The 22,262-nt window shown below is 43.3% G+C and overlaps 1 protein-coding gene across 8 annotated transcripts in view; it reads left to right on the forward strand.

Moving 5' to 3' along the window:
- The window catches only part of LOC130276386 (uncharacterized protein F13E9.13, mitochondrial-like), an 88,384-nt gene extending 68,547 nt beyond the window's left edge, over positions 1-19,837 (forward strand). For 6 of the 8 annotated variants that reach the window (XM_056525681.1, XM_056525680.1, XM_056525676.1 and 3 more), the window contains exons 2-7: positions 9,821-9,896; positions 9,975-10,057; positions 10,941-11,148; positions 14,359-14,509; positions 15,686-15,813; positions 19,310-19,837. In XM_056525681.1, coding sequence (XP_056381656.1) covers positions 9,824-9,896; positions 9,975-10,057; positions 10,941-11,148; positions 14,359-14,509; positions 15,686-15,813; positions 19,310-19,500 — 834 coding nt within the window. In that variant the 5' untranslated portion in view covers positions 9,821-9,823 and the 3' untranslated portion in view covers positions 19,501-19,837. Of the gene's footprint in view, positions 1-314; positions 336-9,820; positions 9,897-9,974; positions 10,058-10,940; positions 11,149-14,358; positions 14,510-15,685; positions 15,814-19,309 lie in introns of those variants that run through there. The other 2 variants (XM_056525683.1, XM_056525677.1) reach the window with 2 other exon arrangements.
- The last annotated feature ends 2,425 nt before the right edge of the window (positions 19,838-22,262 follow it).

The following is a 22,262-nucleotide window of genomic DNA, read 5'->3' on the forward strand; positions in this document are numbered from 1 at the left end:
TAAAGGTGCCCATACTCCATTAATGTGGTAAAGCTATGGGGAAAAATCCAAAGCCGATCTCCCTATTAGGTGATATTGCTTGGAATGTGTTGAAAGCACATAGGGCGAGATTTATGAAAACCTGTCCGGAGGAAAAGTTGCCCATAGCAACCAATCCGCTCGCTTCTTTCATTTTTAACAAGGCTTCTGCAAAATGAAAGAAGCAATCTGATTGGTTGCTATGGGCAACTGGGCAACATTTCCTTTGCACAGGTTTTGATAAATCTTCCCCATTGAGCCCTTATGGGGGCACTTACCTTGGTCACTTCTGTGAAAACCACAAGTGTATTTTACAGGTCTGTGATTATGGGTGCAGCCACCACCCATTTCTGTTGGAGCTTGGGATTGTTACAGGCCGAAGTACAGTGGTCCCTCAAGTTACAATATTAATTGGTTCCAGGACGACCATTATATGTTGAGACCATAATTCTATGAAAACCTGGTAATTGGTTCTGAAGCCCCAAAATGTCATCCAAAAATAGGAAAAAGCGAGAAATAAAGAGAAATAAATAGATAACTAATATAGATAAAACAAATCCTTACATATAAAAGTAAGAAAGATCTGCTGGGAACTGTAAATCACTGTCTATGTCAGTGTTTCCCAACCAGGGTGCCTCCAGCTGTTGCAAAACTACAACTCATATATAACCAAAAGACAAAGAGACCCACGATACTGACAATATTTCATAAAGGTATAACAATCTTTATTAGGCAGAATAAGACAAACAATTAAAATGATTAAAAAGGCAGAAGATGACCATGGGCAGGAGGCAAATAGTACCAGTGAATCAGGTATGGGTAATGTAGGTATTCAATAAAGAACATATATAACATAAAACTGAAAAGACTGCAGATTGCTAGTGTAATACAATATAAGTATAGCATCTAGCATACATAAGTATAAGATAGGAGGCAGCAATACAGTAGTATAAACAAAATCGAAACCAAAATTGGAAGAGAGGAACACCTAAGAGAACTACCTGTCATAAACCCACAAGCCAGGAACACCAAGCACCGACACCCCAACGCCAGGAACACCAAGCACCGACACCCCAACGCACGTTTCGTGTATGGGCTTCGTCAGGGGGCGTGACGCCCCCTGACGAAGCCCATACGCGAAACGTGCGTTGGGGTGTCGGTGCTTGGTGTTCCTGGCTTGTGGGTTTATGACAGGTAGTTCTCTTAGGTGTTCCTCTCTTCCAATTTTGGTTTCGATTTTGTTTATACTACTGTATTGCTGCCTCCTATCTTATACTTATGTATGCTAGATGCTATACTTATATTGTATTACACTAGGAATCTGCAGTCTTTTCAGTTTTATATTGTATATGTTCTTTATTGAATACCTACATTACCCATACCAGATTCACTGGTAGGTACTATTTGTGTCCTGCCCATGGTCATCTTCTGCCTTTTTAATCATTTTAATTGTTTGTCTTATTCTGCCTAATAAAGATTGTTATACCTTTATGAAATATTGTCAGTATCGTGGGTCTCTTTGTCTTTTGGTTATATATTGGTACCCCCGGGACCTACATACGGTGCTTAAATGTTTGCCGTGTATTTGTTTGGCTAACCAAAACTACAACTCCCAGCATGCCCGGACAGCCGTCGACTGTCCGGGCATGCTGGGAGTTGTAGTTTTGCAACAGCTGGAGGCATCCTGGTTGGGAAACAAAGGTTTAAGTAGAGGACAGGAGCTTCTTCAGGGTCCTATACAGTACACACAGTGTCCTAAATGGAGCCGCCCTTACTTGGTGTCCAAAGGAGCAGCTAACCCTGGCACAGGTTAGGAGTAGTACAGAACTTGTAGTTCCTCCCTGTACTGTAGGGGGCGCTACCAGACAGCCAGTCAGTGCTTGTACTTCAGTAATACAAGTGATTTACCAGTAAAATGCCCATTCTGATTGGTCAGTTCCTCCAGTTGTGACATGTCTCACAGAACTGGACTGTCTGTACATTGTATGTTGAGTCTGGTTTCAAGTTACAATGGTCCAGAAAAAAACATTGTATGTTGAGGTCATTGTAGGTTGAGGGATCACTGTACAGAAATATGTAGAAAAGGCCCATGTCCGTGGCACCAGGAGGAGCACTGGTACATCCGGTCTGGACCTGAAGATGTACAAAGGACTGTTTTATTTTAATAGTCAAACCGTAGAGCTTTTAGTATAGCTTAGAAAAATGTACATTAAAAAAGCCCTGTTGGGCCATAATAGAATGGAAAAAAGTGGTTACAGTACATAAGTATAATACTCTTCAGTGGGTCTATAACAGATCAAAAAAGATCACATAAAAATGGCTGCCACCCACCTCATTAGAAAGAGCTTACCGTCGATACAGAGACAGACAATGGCGCATATTGGGGCAATGAGGAGATGACAACCATAGTTCCCAAACTACATTAAAATGCTCCATAGTGTCTTCACGGATGCTAGTTTCTAGTTTAACCTAATAAGGTTAACCCATTCTATCACCCTTGCAGACAATAAGGATACCTGCTTGCACTGGGAGGCCACATGATTATGTAACAAGCGGAAAGGCCTTCTGCAAGGTTTCTAACCCAAGAGAAAGTATGTAGGAGTCTGAGACAGCGCAATTCAAGTTGCTGATGAGCAGATCCAGAATCTGCATTTAATATCCAGTCACCACAGGGCGACTATGTTTTATTTTAACGTTTCGAAAGAGCAGGAAAATAATCGGCAACTCACCGCAACCAGCTGAATGAAATCTTCTTTTATTTCATACTCACAAATATGTGACATGGGAAGAGGGTAGTGGGGGGACACAGGATGGCGACCAAGCTCCGTTTCGCACGGTGATCGTGCTTCCTCCGGCCATGATGGCCGGAGGAAGCACGATCACCGTGCGAAACGGAGCTTCGCCGGAGGAAGCACGATCACCGTGCGAAACGGAGCTTGGTCGCCATCCTGTGTCCCCCCACTACCCTCTTCCGATGTCACATATTTGTGAGTATGAAATAAAAGAAGATTTATTCAGCTGGTTGCGGTGAGTTGCTGATTATTTTCCTGCTCTTTCGAAACGTCTTCATGCACTATTGTCAATCAGAGCACCACCTCCAGCATTCCTAGTCCAAGTCTGCCATTTCATCATTGTTCTATATTCAGATAGGGAAGCAGTGCCGTGCTGGCTATCTACGAACTATGTTTTATTTTAAAGTTTGCCTGTCCGTCCAAAAGACTTTGGACACGTCCTAGGGACATATATAAAACAGTTGCAGCATCCAGTTACATCTTGGTTTATTTTAGCAGTGTCTACAGAAAAGAACAGCAATGTTCCGACCCACATAACAAATGCGGGTCTTTGTCAAGGCGAGGGACATGCCAATAAGGTGTGAATGTTCAGACAGCAATCACTAGAAGTATCAATTTTCTCCATGCTTTAGGTCTGTGTGACCATTTCGGTCACCTGACACAGGATCGGAAGAGAAAGTGCTAAGTGTGCACTTCTCCAGGCTCTATCTAATGATCGGTCAGGGTCTAAACACTGAGACCCTTCACAATCAAAACTTTTGATATGTCTTTCCAACATATCAAAAGTTTTCAAAATGACAGTGTATTTAACGAACTAATGCTGTCATATACTGTGAAGACTTCCTGAATATTTGGGTGCAGATGGTCCACTAAAAGGTCCCTATAGCGCTCACCGTTGAGGGGATGTGGTATGATGACAAACTGTCCTAGGGAAAGCCAAGAAAGCAATCCTTAGACCATGACAGCCACCACCAGCCTGTTGAACTCCAGTAGTTCCCCTATGGGATACAGATTCATACTATTTTTGCTAGATGCAGATCCAGATATATATATATATATATATATATATATATATATATATATATATATATCTCTATCTAACGAGTGTGATCAAAGGCATAGAGGTGGCTACTATTTGCAAGGTGCAGTGGTATAGGGATCATGGGATAAAAGTGTAGCACATACAGAAGCCAATCGAAATAAATGGTGCAGCGGAGGTGCTAGGATAAACAAAAGAATAGCAGCTTCAATAGAGGAGGTACAAAGCAACAAGAAAAAATATCCGCACTCACCGCAGGGATAGCGACCAAAAGCTCCTACATGGAGATGCCGTGGGAACCGGGAGGTCACTGATGCATAGCGTTCAGAAGAACGCTATGCTATTCATCAGTGACCTCCCGGTTCCCACGGCATCTCCATGTAGGAGCTTTTGGTCGCTATCCCTGCGGTGAGTGCGGATATTTGTTCTTGTTGCTTTGTGAAATATATATATATATATATATATATATATATATATATATAATTAGTAAGGATTCCTCCCTGGGGATAGCTCTGGGATCGTCCTGGACATCGCCACAGGACACGTTTCCTCTCAATAAACGGCAGACAAGTTATTAATGCAAGTCCGGCACCTTGCCAGCTTTATATAGACAGGTTGCAGGAAAAAGTAAACATAAAGCAGGAACAAAATAAAATCCTGGACCGTCTGGTCACTAACTACACAGATCAGCATGCCCTGACTTATAACTGGTGAGCTACCCTCAGTCAGTTAAACATATGCCTCCTGTAACCTTATACTCACTGTTCACATCACTCTTTGGGCCACTCACAGCTCGGGCTGTGTGTTCCTCAGCAGGCCCCTTGTTTCTCCCCTACAGCCAGCTTGCTGTTTCCTAGGGAGAGCAAAGACTACACTGTTTCTCTTCCTTATAAACACACCTCCCTTCTCTTCTGCCTCATTAACTAGGCCACAGGTGGAGGTTTCTCCAGGGTGAGCCAAGGAAATACACCCTTTCCTTTCCACAGTATAAAAAAAAAAAAAAAAAAAAAAAAAATATATATATATATATATATATATATATATATATGATATTAACATGAAACTTGGCACACATGTTACTTATATGTCAACAACAAACATAGGATAGGTGATTTAACCCTTACTCGTCCCCATTTGTCGGGGTTTTTGTTTAAAGTCTCATACAAGTCTATGGAAAATACATGTTGCTGCTTAACTTCCAAACGGCTGGAGATATTTCGATAATACTTGGTCACATGTTACTTATATGTCCACTTAAAATATAGGATAGTTAATTTAACCCTTAACTACCCCCATTTGTGAGGGTCGGGGTTTTTGTTTAAAGTCCCATGCAAATCAATGGGAAATGTATGTTCCCACATAACTTCCGTACGGCTGGAGATATTTCAATACCTGGTACACATATTACAGGTCGGGATATGAGGACAGGATGGGAGGTCGGGATATGAGGGTGGGATATGACAACAATATATGAGGACTGGTTATGAAGTCAAAAGCTTCCTCCTTTTGTTTATTTTCCTCCCCAACAAGGATTAGGAAGAAAAAAACGGGCAACGCCGGGTATACAGCTAGTGTGTGTGTGTGTGTGTGTATCTATATATATATATATATATATATATATATATATATATATATATATATATAACTCAATGTAAAACATAGGATGGGTGATTTTTGTTTAAAGGAGTAGTCCAGTGGTGATTCAGTGGTGAGCAACTTATCCCCTATCCTAAGGATAGGGGATAAGTTGCAGATCGCGGGGGGTCCGACCGCAGGGGCCCCCTGCTATCTCCTGTACGGAGCCCCGACAGCCCGCGGGAAGGGGGCGTGTCGACCTCCGCACGAGGCGGCGGCCGACACGCCCCCTCAATACAACTCTATGGCAGAGCCGAAGCGCTGCCTTCGGCAATCTCCGGCTCTGCCATAGAGATGTATTGAGGGGGCGTGTCGGCCGCCGCTTCGTGGGGGGGTCGACACCCGCTATCTCGGCGGAGAGCCGCGGCCCCGTACAGAGAGATCGCAGGGGGCCCCAGTGGTCGGACCCCCCGCTATCTCAAACTTATCCCCTATCCTTAGGATAGGGGATACGTTTTTCACCACTGGACTACCCCTTTAAAGTCCCATACAAGTCTATGGGAAATATGTTACTGCATAACTTCCAAACGGCTGGTGATATTTCGATAATACTTGGCCACATGTTACTTATATGTCCACTTAAAATATAGGATAATTAATTTAACCCTTAACTACCCCCATTTGTGAGGGTCAGGGTTTTTGTTTAACCCCTTCCCTCAAATTGACGTTTATAAACGTCCTAAGTGCGGTCCCAGTATATAACGCAGGGTCCCGGCGGGACCCCGCGTCATAGCGGGATGGTCCCGGCGCCTATCCACAGCCGGGACCCGCGGCTAATGGCGAGCAGCCACGATCGTTCAGCCACGCGCTATTAACCCTTCCGATGCAGCGCTCAAAGCTGAGCGCTGCATCAAAAATGAAACTAAATGCTTCCCGGCTGCTCAGCCAGGCTGATCGGGGTCATCGCTATAAAATCGCAAGGCCCCGATCAGCTACCCAGAGAGAAGAAGGTCTCTTACCTTCTCCGGCGGCGTCCAGGCTCCGATTGATTACTCCCAGCCTGAGTTACATGCTGGAGCAATCAATCACCGATTTCACTGATTGTTGCCATGCAACGGCAAGGCAGCAGTCTGTGAATGAAATCAGCCATTGCAAGCTGATAGGTCTCTATGGCACCTATCAGCTTGCAAAAAAAAATGTAAAAAGAAAGTTAACCCTTTCAGGTATTCCCTTCTGAATTAATAGTTTAAATCACCCGGCATTTCCTAGTAACAAAATAAAACAGTGTAAATAAAAATACACATATGTGGTATCACCGCGTGCGGAAATGTCCGAATTATAAAAATATACCGCTTTTTAAACCGCACGTTCAATGGCGTACGCGCAAAAAAATTCCAAAGTCCAAAATAGTGCATTTTTGATCACTTTTTTATACCACAAAAAAAGTGAATAAAAAGTGATCAAAAAGTCTGATCAGAACACAAATGGTACCGCTAAAAACTTCAGATAACGGCGCAAAAAAAAAGAGCCCTCATAGCCCCCTGAATGCAGAAAAATAAAAAAGTTATAGGGCTCAGAAAATGACAATTTTAAACGTATACATTTTCCTGCATGTATTTATGATTTTTTTCTGAGGTAATGCACAATCAAACCTATACAAGTAGGGTATCATTTTAACCGTATGGACCTACAAAATAAAGATAAGGTGTCTCTTTTACCGAAAAATGTACTGCGTAGAAACGGAAGCCCCCAAAATTTACAAAATGGCAGTTTTTCTTCAAGTTTGTCGCACAATGATTTTTTTTTTTCCGTTTTGCCGTGTATTTTTTGGTAAAATAACTAATGTCACTGTAAAGTAGAATTGGTGGCACAAAAAATAAGTCATAATACAGATTTTTAGGTGTAAAATTGAAAGGGTTATGATTTTTTAAAGGCAAGGAGGAAAAAACGAAAATGCAAAAAACATGAAATCGCTCAGTCCTTAAGGGGTTAAATTCCCATGCAAATCAATGGGAAATGTATGTTCCCACATAACTTCCGTACGGCTGGAGATATTTCAATAACTGGTACACATATTACTTATATGTAAAATAAAAATATATGATAGTTAAATTACACTTACCTACACCCTTACATAAAAGATGGGTTTGTGTTTCAAGTCCCATGCGAGTACGTGGGACTTCCAGTACCTTGCTCCGCTCTGCATCTCCTGATGAATGTGTCAATCCGGCTTGCAAGCCACACCCCATCGCTCAAAGAGAGGAGGTCGGGAGAGGAGGTCCGGATATGACCAAAATATATGGGGATGGGATATGAAGTCAAAAGCTTCCTCCTTTGTTGATTTTCCTCCCCAACAAGGATGAGGAAGGAAAAACCAGGCAACGCCGGGTACTCAGCTAGTATATTAATAAAGTGTAAAAAATAAAATAAAATGAAATGCCCTATAATCACAAAAATGGTACAGCTTGTGCCACAAAAAAAGCCTCCACACAATGCGGTTGGATGAAAAATAAAAAAAGTTATGGCTGTCAGAACATGACAATACAAAAAAGGGGGGGAAAAAAGGATTTTGTTGAGAAAAGAAAAAGAACATAAAAAAGCTATATAAATTGGGTATCACCATAATCGTACCGACCCACAGAATAAAATTAACATAAATTTTACCTTAAAAAATTATAAAAATGTTTTTTCCAATTTTTCACAATATTTTGGTTTTTTTCACAAAAAATGCTGAAGATTTACCACTAATATAAAATACAATATATCACGATAAAAAATCCCAGAATCGCATCGCTAAGTAAAAGTATGTCAAAATTAATACCACTTAAACAGATGAGCCAGATTAGAAAAATTGGGCTTGGTCATTAAAGGGGTTATCCAGGAAGGAAAAAACTTTTTTTTATACATCAACTGGCTCCAGAAAATTAAACAGATTTGTAAATTACTTTTATTAAAACATCTTAATCCTTTCAGCACTTATGAGCTTTTGAAGTTAAGGTTGTTCTTTTCTGTCTTATTGCTCTCTGATGACATGTGTCTCGGGAACCGCTCAGTTTAGAAGCAAATCCCCATAGCAAACCTCTTCTAAACTGGGTGGTTCCCGAGACACGTGTCATCAGAGAGCACTTAGACAGAAAAGAACAACTTTAACTTCAGAAGCTCATAAGTACTGAAAGGATTAAGATTTTTTAATAGATGTAATTTACAAATCTGTTTAACTTTCTGGAACCGGTGGCATCCTTAAAGCGGTTCTCCAGCAAAAAACATCTTATCCCCTATCAAAAGGATAAGGGATAAGATGTAAGAATGCGGGGATCCCACCTTTGGGGACCCCTGTGATCGCTGGCACAGCATTCCAGTCATCCGTGCACGAGCAAACTCCGCTCCGTGCAGGATGACTGGCGACTACAGCCGCCACACCCCATCCATTCAGGTCTATGGGAGGGGGCGTGACGGCTAGTATGTAGCAGTCACGCCCCCTTCCATTGACATGAATGGAGGGGGCGTGGCGTGACATCACTAACACGGGAGCTCCGTGTCCTTGATGCTGCTGCTGGCCAGGAGATAGCGGGGGTCCCCAGCGGTGGGGGCCCCCGCGATCTTACATCTTATCCCCGGAGTACCCTTTTAAGGGGTTAAATGTGCCCTTTCTGTTTTGGCCTGGGTGAGGGTAAAGGCCATTTCACATGGGCTGAAGGCTGCACACTAAGGCTGGGTTCATGCCACAGAATCTATAGCTGGAATTTGCACCGGATAGCCTGAGGGCGGCGCTAGGACTGTGCAGGCTGTATTGCCATTCCCATAGACAGCAATTCACTTCTGTGAAGATTTACCGAAAGAATATTCTTGTACAAACACTCTTTTGGCAGACCTACTCAGAAATGCGTTGCTGTCTATGGGCATGGCAATGTAGTCCTAGCGCCACCCTTAGGATCCCTTTGCCTAAAATCCCTGATCTTGTTAAACGGGTACTCTGGCCCTAATACATCTCATCCCCTATCTGCAATCTATCATTCCGCACCCACTTTTGTGAGCTCTCCGCAGCGCTGGAGGCTCTGAGTGTGAAACATGATGATCACCGGGCCGGAGTATCGTGACATCACGACTCCGCCCTCATGTGACATCACGCCCCGCCCACTCAATTCAAGTTTATGGGAGGGGTTATGACGGCCGTCATATATTTTGTGTTCAGTTTCTTCTGTAAGTAACATGGGACCTACATGAGATGCAGTACCCACTCTATAGAGCCCCATTGGCTACCTCTATAGTCTATCCCGTCCCCTGTCTGTGGAATAATGAGGCAGATTTTTTTCCGTTCCCTATGGTATGTTAAATTATATAGTCAAATGTACAGTTTTGTTTTTATTTTTTTTTTAATTTTTATAATTTTTTCCAGGCAATGACGTTTTTGCAACTGTTTGGAAGAATGAAGTCTGTTGTCATTGGGATGGTGCATCTGAAAGCTTTACCAGGTAGATGGGGGACTATATTGAATTTAAGATTGGTAACGTTGCTTTTATGTTAACCATTCTTTTCTCTGGGATGACTAGGCACACCGCGCGGCACGTTACCAGTGGCGCAGATTCTGGAGGATGCTTGTAAAGAAGCTGAGATCTACAGAAAGGCTGGGATTGTAAGGGTTAACATGCCTCTTGTTGTTTATGCATGGTGTGTGCACACAGGTGACATGTTTATATTGCTCTGTCATCAGATGGACTATATTTGGGAGAATGGTACGTACACTCCCTGCCCACCCCCTTAATTTTTTAAGCTTGCTCCTCTAATAAGAGGGTGCGTTCACATATGCATATTTTTGCTGCAGGTTTGCTGCTGTAGATTGTGCTGCCCATTGACTTCAATGGGTAACAAAATGTTACAGCAAATTGGCAGCAGGTCTGCAGCAGAAAATATGCATATGTGAACGCACCCTAAAGATTATTTATTTATTGTACAATAACATATTTCTCTGAATTTCAAGATGCCTGCTTGTTGTCAGTGAATGGAAAATAGCAATTGCAATTAGCCATGAGATGTTTTAAGCTTTTATATTAAAGTAAAAAATACTACTATTCACATGCAGAAAGCAAAGGTTTGGTTAAGAATTCATTTATCTTTTGTGCATGTAAATCTTTCACTTTGTGCACCTGAATTATATATTTCCAAATTAATGCAGAGTGAAGGTTTTAAGGACAGACGCAATTTAAAGGCATAAACCCCTTAATATATATGTGTGTGTGTGATGTATAATTTTCTTTAAACTAAAGTGGAACATAACTCTGGGGTAAGCCTCATTTCATAATAACTAGAACACAAATGGCAATGTTGTACTCATTATGTGGCCTTTGCTACAGGAAACCCCTGCCAAGATAGAGTTCAAATAGCTTTCAAAGAAAACCTCACTACCCCTCAGAGGTAGATGTCACCCATGTGTGGGGCACCTGCCATCTTTATCTGTTTGCTGATTCTTGGTACTGTGCCTTTGGACGCTGTGTGACCTGCACTTTGTATTGTTTGAGGAGCTGCTGCTGATTATCTCTTGTCAGGATGGCCTCATGGTGGAGAACATGAATGATATCCCTTACACCCTTCATGTGGGACCAGAGGTCACAGCATCCATGGCCACTGTATGTGCCGCTGTCAAGCAGATATGCCCACGTCTTCCTCTGGGGGTTCAGGTTCTTGCTTGTGCCAATCAGCAAGCTCTGGCAGTGGCTCTCGCAGCAGGTAAGCATCATGGCGTAACATATGGGTCTCTTTAGCTTTTAAAAAGGCCTCTGAAAAATAAAAATAAAAGTGACTGTTCCACTTAAATTCTCCACTGCAAGTCAGTCCTCTGACCCTCCAGCCTGTCCTGTTCGTTTCAGGTATTAGGTTAAGCTTCCACTTGGTTTTTTTTCTGGCAGTTTTTGGATATCTGCCACTGCAGTTTTTGAGCCAAAGTCAGAAGTGGATCCATAAGGAAGGAAAAGTGTAAGTCCTTCCCTTATATGTCCTATTCCTTTTGAATACATTTCTGGCTTCGGCTCAAAAACTGCAGTGGCCAGAAAAAAACCAGTGGAACTTAGCCTTAGAGTCAAGGATGTTTCCCCATTTACATGCAGTGTTATGATTTTGGAGTAAAGGATAGCTGGGTATAAGCACCAGTGAGGGCTGTGGTAGTGATCATGTTAGTTGTTACCCACTTTCCCAGATTTTAGTTACACGATGATCCAAGATCTGTCCCTGCATTGCTGCATAACTAGCTGTCACGCCCCCTCCCGTAGGCTTGCATTGAGGGGCGGAGCGTGACGTCACATGGGGGTGTGATGTCACACACCGCCGGCCCGGTGGTCGCCTGTAATCAGACCCGGACTGAACACTCTCCCGGGACTGATTATAAACGGGGTGCCGCGTGCAGGATCCCAGGGGTCCCCAGCGGCTGGACTCCCGCAATCGGGCATCTTATCCCCTATCCTTTCGATAGGGGAAAAGATGTGTAAGCACCAGAGAACCCCTTTAATCTTCAGTAGCTCAGATAGGAGCGTCTGAGAAGGGAAGAAGTGGGCAGACGCCATGTCATCTGAAGCCTTGCCGGGCCGCTTCCGCCCTTCTTCCTGTATTCTTCTCTCTTGCAGAGCTGCGCCCAACTGACTCTGGGCAAGTATGCGCTGGCTCTCCTTGTCAGCGGGAGGAGCCTGACGATGCTGCTTGCCGGCAGAGTCAGGAGCGCACCTGGCAGGGATGCATGCACAGTGCTCGCTCCCGCCTATCTGATTGACAGGTGGGAGCTGCGATGAGTATGAGATTTTGGACTCAGCTTCCAGGCCGGCATGAGTCTGAAATCACCAAAAAAGGGACTCCTAGGGAGACCCCTAGTGGCCAAAAGTTAAAACACGAAAAAAATAGATTTTTTTTTTAATAGAACCCTATTAGAAAATTGTTCTATACATAATAAACTATAAAATAAAAAATGTTGATGAGAGGTACTCTTTAATGGTCTGAAGAAGCTTGTAGACCATCTTGGTGGGAGCTGTAGTACAGTTGTCTTAATGTTTGCGAATTGTGAATTTGGGGATAGCTGGATGACGCCCAATGTAGCTCAGACTACAGCTTTCACAGGACTTGTCTTCCAGCTTTCCCATCTCCTAAGTAGCACATTTTCTTAGTCCTTTATAGTCAAGGAGATGAAGTGATATGATGAAATAATCCATTTAATTACACTTTTATACCTGTCTATATTTGATGATTGTCTCCTTTAGCTCTATACCATAGACCACTGTTTCCCAACCAGGGTGCCTCCAGCTGCTGCAAAACTACAACTCCCAGCATGCCCGGACAGCCTTTGGCTGTCCGGGCATGCTGGGAGTTGTAGTTTTGCAGCAGCTGGAGGTACCCTGGTTGGGAAACACTGCCGTAGACACAGAGTTTTCTCAGATTTGTTCTAAGAACACGTTTCCCAGCTTCTATGTAAATTCTCTGTGTAGGGAGCAGCATGGAGGATGCACTGGCCTCAATAGAACAGCACAGGGAAGTGTAGATGATGCAGGGGCTACCCCAAATATAGACAACCAGTAGCCTTTTCTTCAGCTGGACCCGCAACATCTTTAGAGTATGGCCAGTCAGAAACTGGAACATCTCATTAACTGTATTTCCAGACAGTAACTGTTGGGAGTTAACAACAACATGGAGGATTGTTGTTTTTTGGCTAATTTTAGATTTACTAATATTGTTCCAGAATTAAGGGATCTTACAGTTTTTTATGCAAATGTTAATTCATCCTATGGAAGGTTTTGTATTTTATAATATAACTTGTGTTTGAATTTCTCTTTTTTTTTTTTTTTCAAGACTGCTGTTTGCTGTCAGTGAATGGCAACAATTTGACTTGCATCAGAGGCTACAATCCATCTAAACCTAGTCCTCTTAACACAGTTGCTATCTAATATTTCAGCCAATTCCTGTAAACTAAACCCAGCAGCAGCACAACTTCTGTCCTGGCTCTGGACTGATACATTGTAATGAATGGGTGAGCAGGACCAGATCCGGATAGTTCAGAACTCTTTTGATACAATGATGAAGCTGTAGTTCCATAAAAATAGTAACCCCCTTTACCTTCCACCAATTCTTCCATCCTTTAGTTCTGTTTCTGCTGGGTAACCACTAATATGGCTGCCATTACAGCACCCACAGGGATTTTCTTTCTCTTTCACAGTCTCCTGAATTCAGCAATTTAAGAAAAGGGAATGTACTACATAGTAACATAGCTCTTAAATGGGTTATCCAGGAGAAAAAAACTTATTGTATATCAATTAGCTCCAGAAAGTTAAACAGATTTGCAAATTACTTCTATTAAAAAATCTTAATCCTTTCAGTACTTAAGAGCTGCTGAAGTTGAGTTGTTCTTTTCTGTCTAAGTGCTCTCTGATGACACGTGCCTCGTGAACTGTCCAGAGTAGAAGCAAATCCCCATAGCAAACCACTTCTTCTCCATGCAGTTCCCGAGGCAAGCAGAGATGTCAGCAGAGAGCACTGTTGCCAGACAGAAAAGAACAACTCCACTTCAGCAGATGATAATTATTGGAAGGATTAAGATTTTTTAATAGAATTTAACTTTCTGGAGCCAGTTCATATAATAAAAAAAATTCCTTGATAAGCCCATTAAGGTTGAAAAAAACAGAGTCTATTAAGTTCAACCTGTACCCCTAATTTAGTCCCTATTGCTTAGTAGATTTCCTATTGAAGGGTCTGGGAGTCCAGAATACCAAATCTGTTTTACTAGGGAGCAGTAAATCCCTTTTAATTCATTTAATAAAAAAAAAAAACTACTCGGCTTTCCCAGAGGCAGATATTAACTAAGGTGGGTTATGTCATTCCGGTGTAAACCCGGTTGGGAAGACTATGAAAAGTCCCTGGTCCATGACTCTCTGTAGGGCCACTGATCTCTCACTTTCTGTGTAGGAGCGGACTTCGTACGAGCCGAGAGCTTTGTCTTTTCTCATGTTGCTGATGAAGGACTGGTAAATGCCTGCGCTGGTGAACTGCTGAGGTATCGCAAGGCTATCGGTGCTGACCACATCCAGATCTTTGCTGACATTAAGAAGAAGCACAGGTCAGTACATCTCATCAATGTCCTCCTAATGTGGAGGTGATGAGTTAATTTACTAGAAATGTATGTAAATAAAGCCTAAAAGGGGTTATCCAGGGTTTGAAAACATATCTCCCTGTGCACAGAGCAGGACACGCCTCCTCAATGCATTCTCTATAGGAGCACCAGAGATACACGAGCGCCGTCTTTGGCACTTCCATGAAGAATGCATAGAGGGGCATGTTGTCCCCGAAGCTTCAGGTGCCTTTCTGGAGATCGTTGGGGGTCCCAGCAGTTTGATACCCTGCACTTAGCCACTTATCCTGTATACTTTGGGTAGGGAATACATTTTCAAATGCTAGATAACCCCAATATTAAAATAGTTCCTAACATTTAGGATCTGTGCTGGTCTCATTCTTGTCTATATTCTTGTCTATATTCTTGTCTGAGGGCTTACTACTGTACTGTAGTGTCCTGTCTGGATAAGACTCTCATGTTCTACATTTTACCTTTACTGTTACATTATAGCAGGCTAACAAGCTATTGGATATTGCTGCACAGAATACAATTGTAGCAAACCATCAGCTGTAAGAGGTAATGGGTCAGTTTTCAGCCTCTAGATGTCATTAGAAAACAGAGATCTCTAAAATTATTAAATTAAACATAAAGGCTCAGATTTGCTAAATCTGTCAAAAACCATTTTATTTGCCCACAGCACCCTGTAATGGCTTAGCTTTCATTTTTACGATAATTTGAGAAATGAAAGCTGAGCTGAACTGGTTGCTATAGGCTTATTCGTCTCCAGAGTTTTAGTAAATCTGGGCCAAAGTATAAAGAAGTATATAAGTAGAGATGAGCGAACTTACAGTAAATTTGATTCGTCACAAACTTCTCGGCTCGGCAGTTGATGACTTTTCCTGCATAAATGAGTTCAGCTTTCAGGTGCTCCCGTGGGCTGGAAAAGGTGGATACAGTCCTAGGAGACTCTTTCCTAGGACTGTATCCACCTTTTCCAGCCCACGGGAGCACCTGAAAGCTGAACTAATTTGTGCAGGAAAAGTCAGCAACTGCCGAGTCGAGAAGTTCGAGACGAATCGAATTTACTGTAAGTTCGCTCATCTCTATATATAAGTATCAGAATCTCTTCTACAATACTTTGCCTTTATTTACTGGATGACTCCTTTATTGTCTGTTGTTTAGCTCCCATGCCATGACTTCAGACATCTCCATATCTGAGATGGGAAAGGCAGCAGAATTCTTTTTAGCAGATGGTGTAATATTGACTGGAGCCGCTACTGGACAAGAAGCCGATCCAAGAGAACTAAAAGGTAAAGTACAAAGATCCAAACCTCCTGAGCACTGTGGAAACATATCACTGCACGTATTGATTGTTGACGTGGCCGCACATACTTGCCTGAAAACAAGCAAATTACCGTATTTTTCGTCATATAAGACGCACCTAATTTTATAGGATAAAAATCGAGAAAATAAAGATTCTGAACCAAATACAATGTACAGTATAGGACAGTGATCTTCAACCTGCGGACCTTCAGATGTTGCAAAACTACAACTCCCAGCATGCCCTCCATCTGGAGGTCCGCTGGTTGAAGACCACTGGTATAGGAGGTAGTACTCACGTGTCCCCGCCGCTCTGGACCCGTCACCGCTCCTCACCACTGCCCTGGATGTCGCCCTCCATCGCTGTCGCCGCGTCCCCGGGGTGTCCCCGTCGCTCAAGAACGTTTCTCTGCTCCCGGTATCCTCGCTCTCCATCGCCGCCATGACGTCTCTCCGCACGCCGCTCCTATTGGATGACGGGACGGCATGCGTGATGACGACTGAGAGCGCCAGCCATGCAGGGGATCCCGGCACAGAGCAGACACTGAGGAGGCAGGTAAGGTCCCTCCCGGTGTCCTGTAAGCTGTTCGGGACGCCGCAATTTCACGGCGACTGTCCCAAACATCCCGACTGAACAGCCGGGTTAGTGTTATTTTCGCTTCAGACGCGGCGGTCAGCTTCGATCGCTGCATCTAAAGGGTTAATACAGGGCATCACCGCGATCAGTGATGTCCTGTATTAGCCGTGGGTCCCGGCCGTTGATGGCCGCAGGGACCGCCGCGATAGGTGTGTATTCGCCAAAAATACGATACAGTTTTGGGGAAGAAAAAGTGCGTCTTATATGGCGAAAAATACGGTAGGCTGAATCCCTGCATAATCTAAATAATGTTTGCACTTTTCTTTAATGGGAACCTGTCACCAGTTTCATGCTGCTTGAATCATGGGCAGAGTGAATTATAGGCTTGCTCTGTATATTGGCGTCACTCAGAAACGCTACAGAGTAATCGGAATCATGAGGGTGGTCCCTGGCTCTCCTTATTTGAGTATAAGGAGAGAACGATCAGAGTCAGCAGGGGAGAAGCTGCCGGGGACCATTTTGAGTGCGGCACCATGTCTGTTTGTGACTATAATTAATGGCATTTCAGAATCCATCATACAGTGAAGATCACTGCACTACTAACAGCTGGCACCTGACATCTTGTGACCAATAACAGGATACCACGTGGTTCCAGATATGTGTTGATGTCTCTTCTGTACAGCAGAAGGGACAATATGACAGTCATGGATAAACCTAGTGAATTGAGAGTCCTTGACTGCGGGTAGATTGTTAGGGGCCTGGAGATCTGGTGCCAGCATTTCTGAAACTTTCCACTTGTTGGCTGTTCCTGAACCAAGGTATCAAGAGTGAACCAAGACTGGATGAACCATAAATAGACATCTGACAGACGATCATACAGTAACAGGTCATGTGTGGATGATCCAGGTAGCAAGCCTAGACTGGATATGTCTGGAACGACCCTTGGCTGTGAAATATTAGATATGTACTAGGGCTGAAGATTGCGGGAAAATGTGCAATCGCCATTATGGAGATAAAAATTGAAATTTCTACATGCGATTACTATATAATAAACAAATGATGAAATCCCCCAATGTCATGTTTAATCTTCCCCCATTTCATTGTTGTTGTTGCCCCCCCCCCACCATTTCATGTCCACACCCCCAAGTCATATCTCCCCCATTAAAGGGGTTATCCGGCCAAAAACCTCTTATAAGATGTCTAATCACGTGGGGGGGGGGCCGCCACTGGAACCCCAACCGCAATCTCTGTGCAGCACCCAAATTCTATGCGGGGCTGCGTCTCCAGTCTGGGAAAGCTTTTTCTTTCCAGGACTGGAGATGTGACTTGACATAATGCCACTCCACGCCCCCTCCATTCATTTCTAGGTCTTTGGCTGGATAACCCCTTTAATGTTGTGCCGGGTGTGGGGGAAATATTTAAAAAAACTAATGCTTACCTAGCCCTGGTCCCCCCAGGTCTTCCACAGATTCCATTCTCCTCCATGCAGTCTGATGTCTTATGGGACTTACAAGACCTTCCTGCTAAGACGATCACTGGCCTGACACATGACCCGGCTGCGGCTACTGACTGAGATAAAGAGGTCCTGAAAGCAGCCTTTTGGCTGTCCTGGCATGCAGCGAGTTGTAGTTTTGCAACTTCTGGAAGCACCCTGGTTGGAAAACACTGATTTGAATTTCTTTGGCGACCCAAACCTTCGGATGAAAACAAGAGAATTCCTATTTATTGACAGAGCCAGATACAACCTTGAAGTTTAGTTTTTTCTAAAGATCAGATAAAATTTTGATTAAAAGTTTTGGTGGGAACATATCAAAGTCTGTGCTTGATCCAGAGCTGTTAAATATAGCCAATAATTGCTATTCTGCTCCACGCTTTGCAATTGGGTAGAGCTTATCTCAAAGGGGTGTGGGTTTACACAAAGGGATGTAGTCACCCTAGGGTACGTTCAGAAGAGTGGATCCGCAGCGTAGTTTATGCTGCAGATCCACCGCTGAAGGACCCCTACAGGGTGCCTTTAGATGTGCCTGCTCGGAGCGGCAATACGCCACTAAGTGCCGACACACTGCTGCGATGTGCAAGTTGCCGTACATGCTCAGTGTACTCGCACACGTCACGGCCGCTCCCCCTGCTCCCTGAGCTAGGCCGAGAGCAGCCACGATGTGCGAGTATACTGCACATGCGCACGGCGACTTGCACATCGCAGTGTGTCTGCTTGTAGCGGTGGATTACCGCTCCGAGCAGGCACCTGTAAGGGCAGCATACAGCAGTCCTTCAGCGGTGGATCCGCAGCGTAATACGCGCTGGGAATCCGCTCGTATGAACGTTCCCTTACAACTTACTTCTGCTAGCAGGCCTAAATCATAGTTAAAACAAACACTGGCTCTGAGCTGGTGAAGGTCTCTATTACTGATGCATTAGCAGCCTCAGATGTGCCTAGATTTATCAAGAAGTGTGCGATCTTTTGCTGCGACTGTACATGTGTGGGGGGTTATGTAAAGGAGTTATCTAGGAATAGAAAAACAGCTTATTTCTTTTTTTTTTTTTTTTAAACGCTCCCCGTCTTTCTCCAGGTTGAGTTTGGTATCACAACTTGGCTCCATTTACTTCAATGGAACTAAGATGCAGAACCACACCCAACCTGGAGACAGACAGGGAGTGGTGTAGGAAAGAAAATACCCCTTTTTTTTTTTTTCTTCTATTCCTGAATAACCCCTTTAACACCAGCATATAAAACTGCAGTCTTAATAAATTCTCCCCTAACAATAAAAAACAAACAATAAGAAAATGTACATTCCTTCCCCCAGAACATTTAATTATAAAGTGATTTTATAAATGTCTTTGATCCAGGATCAGTTCACATTGGGCTGTTGTGTTTTTATATCTGTTTTTAATCTCTGTTCCAACCCTAGAGGTCCAGCGCTCTGTCCGTATTCCTGTTCTCATCGGATCAGGGGTTACACTGGATAATGTGGAGAAATACATTGATGCCAACGCCTTAATCATTGGCTCCTACTTTAAACATCAAGGCGACTGGAGAAATTGTGTGGACTATGATAAAGTAATGACATTCATGGATAAGATCAATAAACTACGGGACTGATGGGACAGTTATTACTACAACCTAGAAGCCATCTGGTCTGATCCATTGTGCAAGGCATTGGGAATAATACTGTTGGAGTATTAGTCTGAATAACGAAGCTCCAATAAATCAGCACAACATAATGGACATTGTTATCTACCTCTGATTTTTAATGTAAATTTGATTAATTTTAATCAATAATTATGTGAATTACATTTGTGAACATCTTATGAGAAAAGCCTTTTCTTTTAATCCTTCTGTATTCTTGAGTGACCTGATTCTAACACATATTTGGTTTTTCGACTGCACTTTTCTCTGAATAGTCACATGGGGGCAAACTTTATTTAAAAAATAAAAATAAAATGGATCTGTGTATACCAGGTTCCGGAGGTTTTAATACGATGCTGTGGGGCATGAATGAGGATCAGTTCCCACCTACCAGACTTTTCAGGGATCGGTGCAGTTTTCCCTGGGGTGGTGCTATAGGAGTATTGAATACTTGTTGGCAGATTGCTGCAATTCACATTCCAAAATACTGACGCTGGAATAATTCCACTTTAAAATTCTGGTGACGCAGAGTCCCATCATAAAAATGATTCGGCAAATACCGCGCAGAATACATTGCTGTTTATGGGGACGGCAATGTCCGTGCAGTGGTCGGAGATTCTGTAATGTAAACACAACCTTAGGGGAGATTTATCAAAGAAAAAGTTTCCCATAGTAACCAGTCAGATTGCTTCTAACATTTAACATAGGTCTTTTTAAAAATTAAAAGAAACAAACTGGTCCAGTTTTCCTCTGCACAGGTTTTGATAAATCTCCCCTCATATACCTGTTTGTGCTTCCACAACACAGAAAAATGCCTTTACTTTCCTGTGTATGCACTGTGGGGGACATGTATCAAAGATTTTACCCCTGTTTTTTGTGTATTTTTTTGCAAGCCCTTTTTTTGCACATTTTTTTTATTTATTTTTTGCGCACGTATTCGTAAAGCATGTCCTCCAGATGTGGCTGAATCGGGGTACCTTGGAGTGACATCTATAGTACGCATGGATTTATTAACTGCGTACTTTTCCTTTACACCAAAAATGTTGCTGCAAGAGCTGTTTTTTTTTTTTTTTTCCGCAAATATAAGCCATCTTGGTCGTTATGTCCAAGATGGCTTATATTTGCGCTAAAAAAAAACTGCTTTTGCAGCAAGATGCTCTAAATCATCGATTCTATTTTCCAAAGAGTGGATTGAGGAGATTACTATATTTACCCGCTATTTATGAAGCTAATTGCGCTTGATTGATAAATTTAGCGCTTCCGCGCATAATTTAGAATTCGGGAAAAGGGTTAAACTGCTTCTACCATACACAAATAATGATACATGTCCCCCTGTGTTTACAAATTGTGTGCAAGTGCAAGATTTGGAAACAGGGCTCGGCTACCAGGTGACTGTTAATCAAGTAGAGACAGGGATGGTAGGGGTAGTGAGGAGGCGTTCCAACACTCAGCAGTTATGGACTTGGAAACGCACCTCTTTGATCAATAAAAGAAAATAAATGCATTTTCCTACATCATGGAGGCACAGAGAGGTGTATAAAACATACTGTTGTGAATCCGTGCCCTTATAGGTATATAACACGGTCAGCAGTTTGGAATTTGATTTACAACAGACAGATTCCCTTTTAGGATTTCAGCCGATCACTGGGACCTCAGTAGCAGGAAAGCCTGCCAAAAAAATTGAGGACTCGATTTAAAGTGAGATTCACACCTTGTCGTTCCGGTTCCACACAATGGATATATAACTAAGTGAATACAAACATTGTCACATTGCACACTGACATAACCTGACCCTAATGCTGCAATCAGGTGCCAGCAAGGGGGTCACAGACACCCCCAGGTCACATCAGTCGACTGCTCCATCATAAGCTGAAGTTTTCGCCTTGCATGCACTATTTCTCCCGTCACAAAATAACATCTGTTATTAATAACAGGCTATGACGGGTTAAAACGGATAATGTAAAAATCCCATAGAATATAATGGGATTTTGTAACGGCCGATTTTCAGGGTTTTCATAACGGAACATAGAACGGATCTTTAAAAACGGATAAATGTATAGTGTGAAAGGGGCCATAGTAAGAGTCCTGTGGTTTATATATGTAGATATATAAACTGTGGTGCACAATAGAGTGAGGACATCCAAAGGATTCAGCACCATCAGAATATATAAATGACATAATAGCAACTCATGTACAGTGACCCCCCGACCTACGATGGCCCCGACATACGATCATTTCAACATACGATGGCCTCTCAGAGGCCATCACATGTTGAAGGCAGCATTAACATACGATGCTTTTGTATGTCGGGGCCATCGCATAAACGGCTATCGGGCAGCGCAGACTTCTTCAGCTGCCACCGGATAGCCGTTTATGGTGCCCCGTGTGGTCCGGTGATGATCACTTACCTTTCCTTGGGGCTCTGGCGTGTTCTCTTCGGGATCCCCTGCATCGTCGGCGCTCTCCATCGTCGTCGCCACACACGCCGTCCCGTCATTCAATAGGAGTGGTGTGCATAGCAATGTGATGGCGGCGACGGAGAGCGAGGATGCCGGGGAAGCAGAGGCCTTGGCGGCGACAGTGATGGAGGGCGACATCCAGGGCAGCGGTGATGGTCCGGAGCGGCAGGGACACGTGAGTATAACCTCCAATACCAGTGGTCTTCAACCTGCGGACCTCCAGATGTTGCAAAACTACAACTCCCAGCATGCCCGGACAGCCGTTGGCTGTCCGGG

This window comes from Hyla sarda, chromosome 6, assembly GCF_029499605.1.
Source record: "Hyla sarda isolate aHylSar1 chromosome 6, aHylSar1.hap1, whole genome shotgun sequence".
Taxonomy (NCBI): Eukaryota; Metazoa; Chordata; class Amphibia; order Anura; family Hylidae; genus Hyla; species Hyla sarda.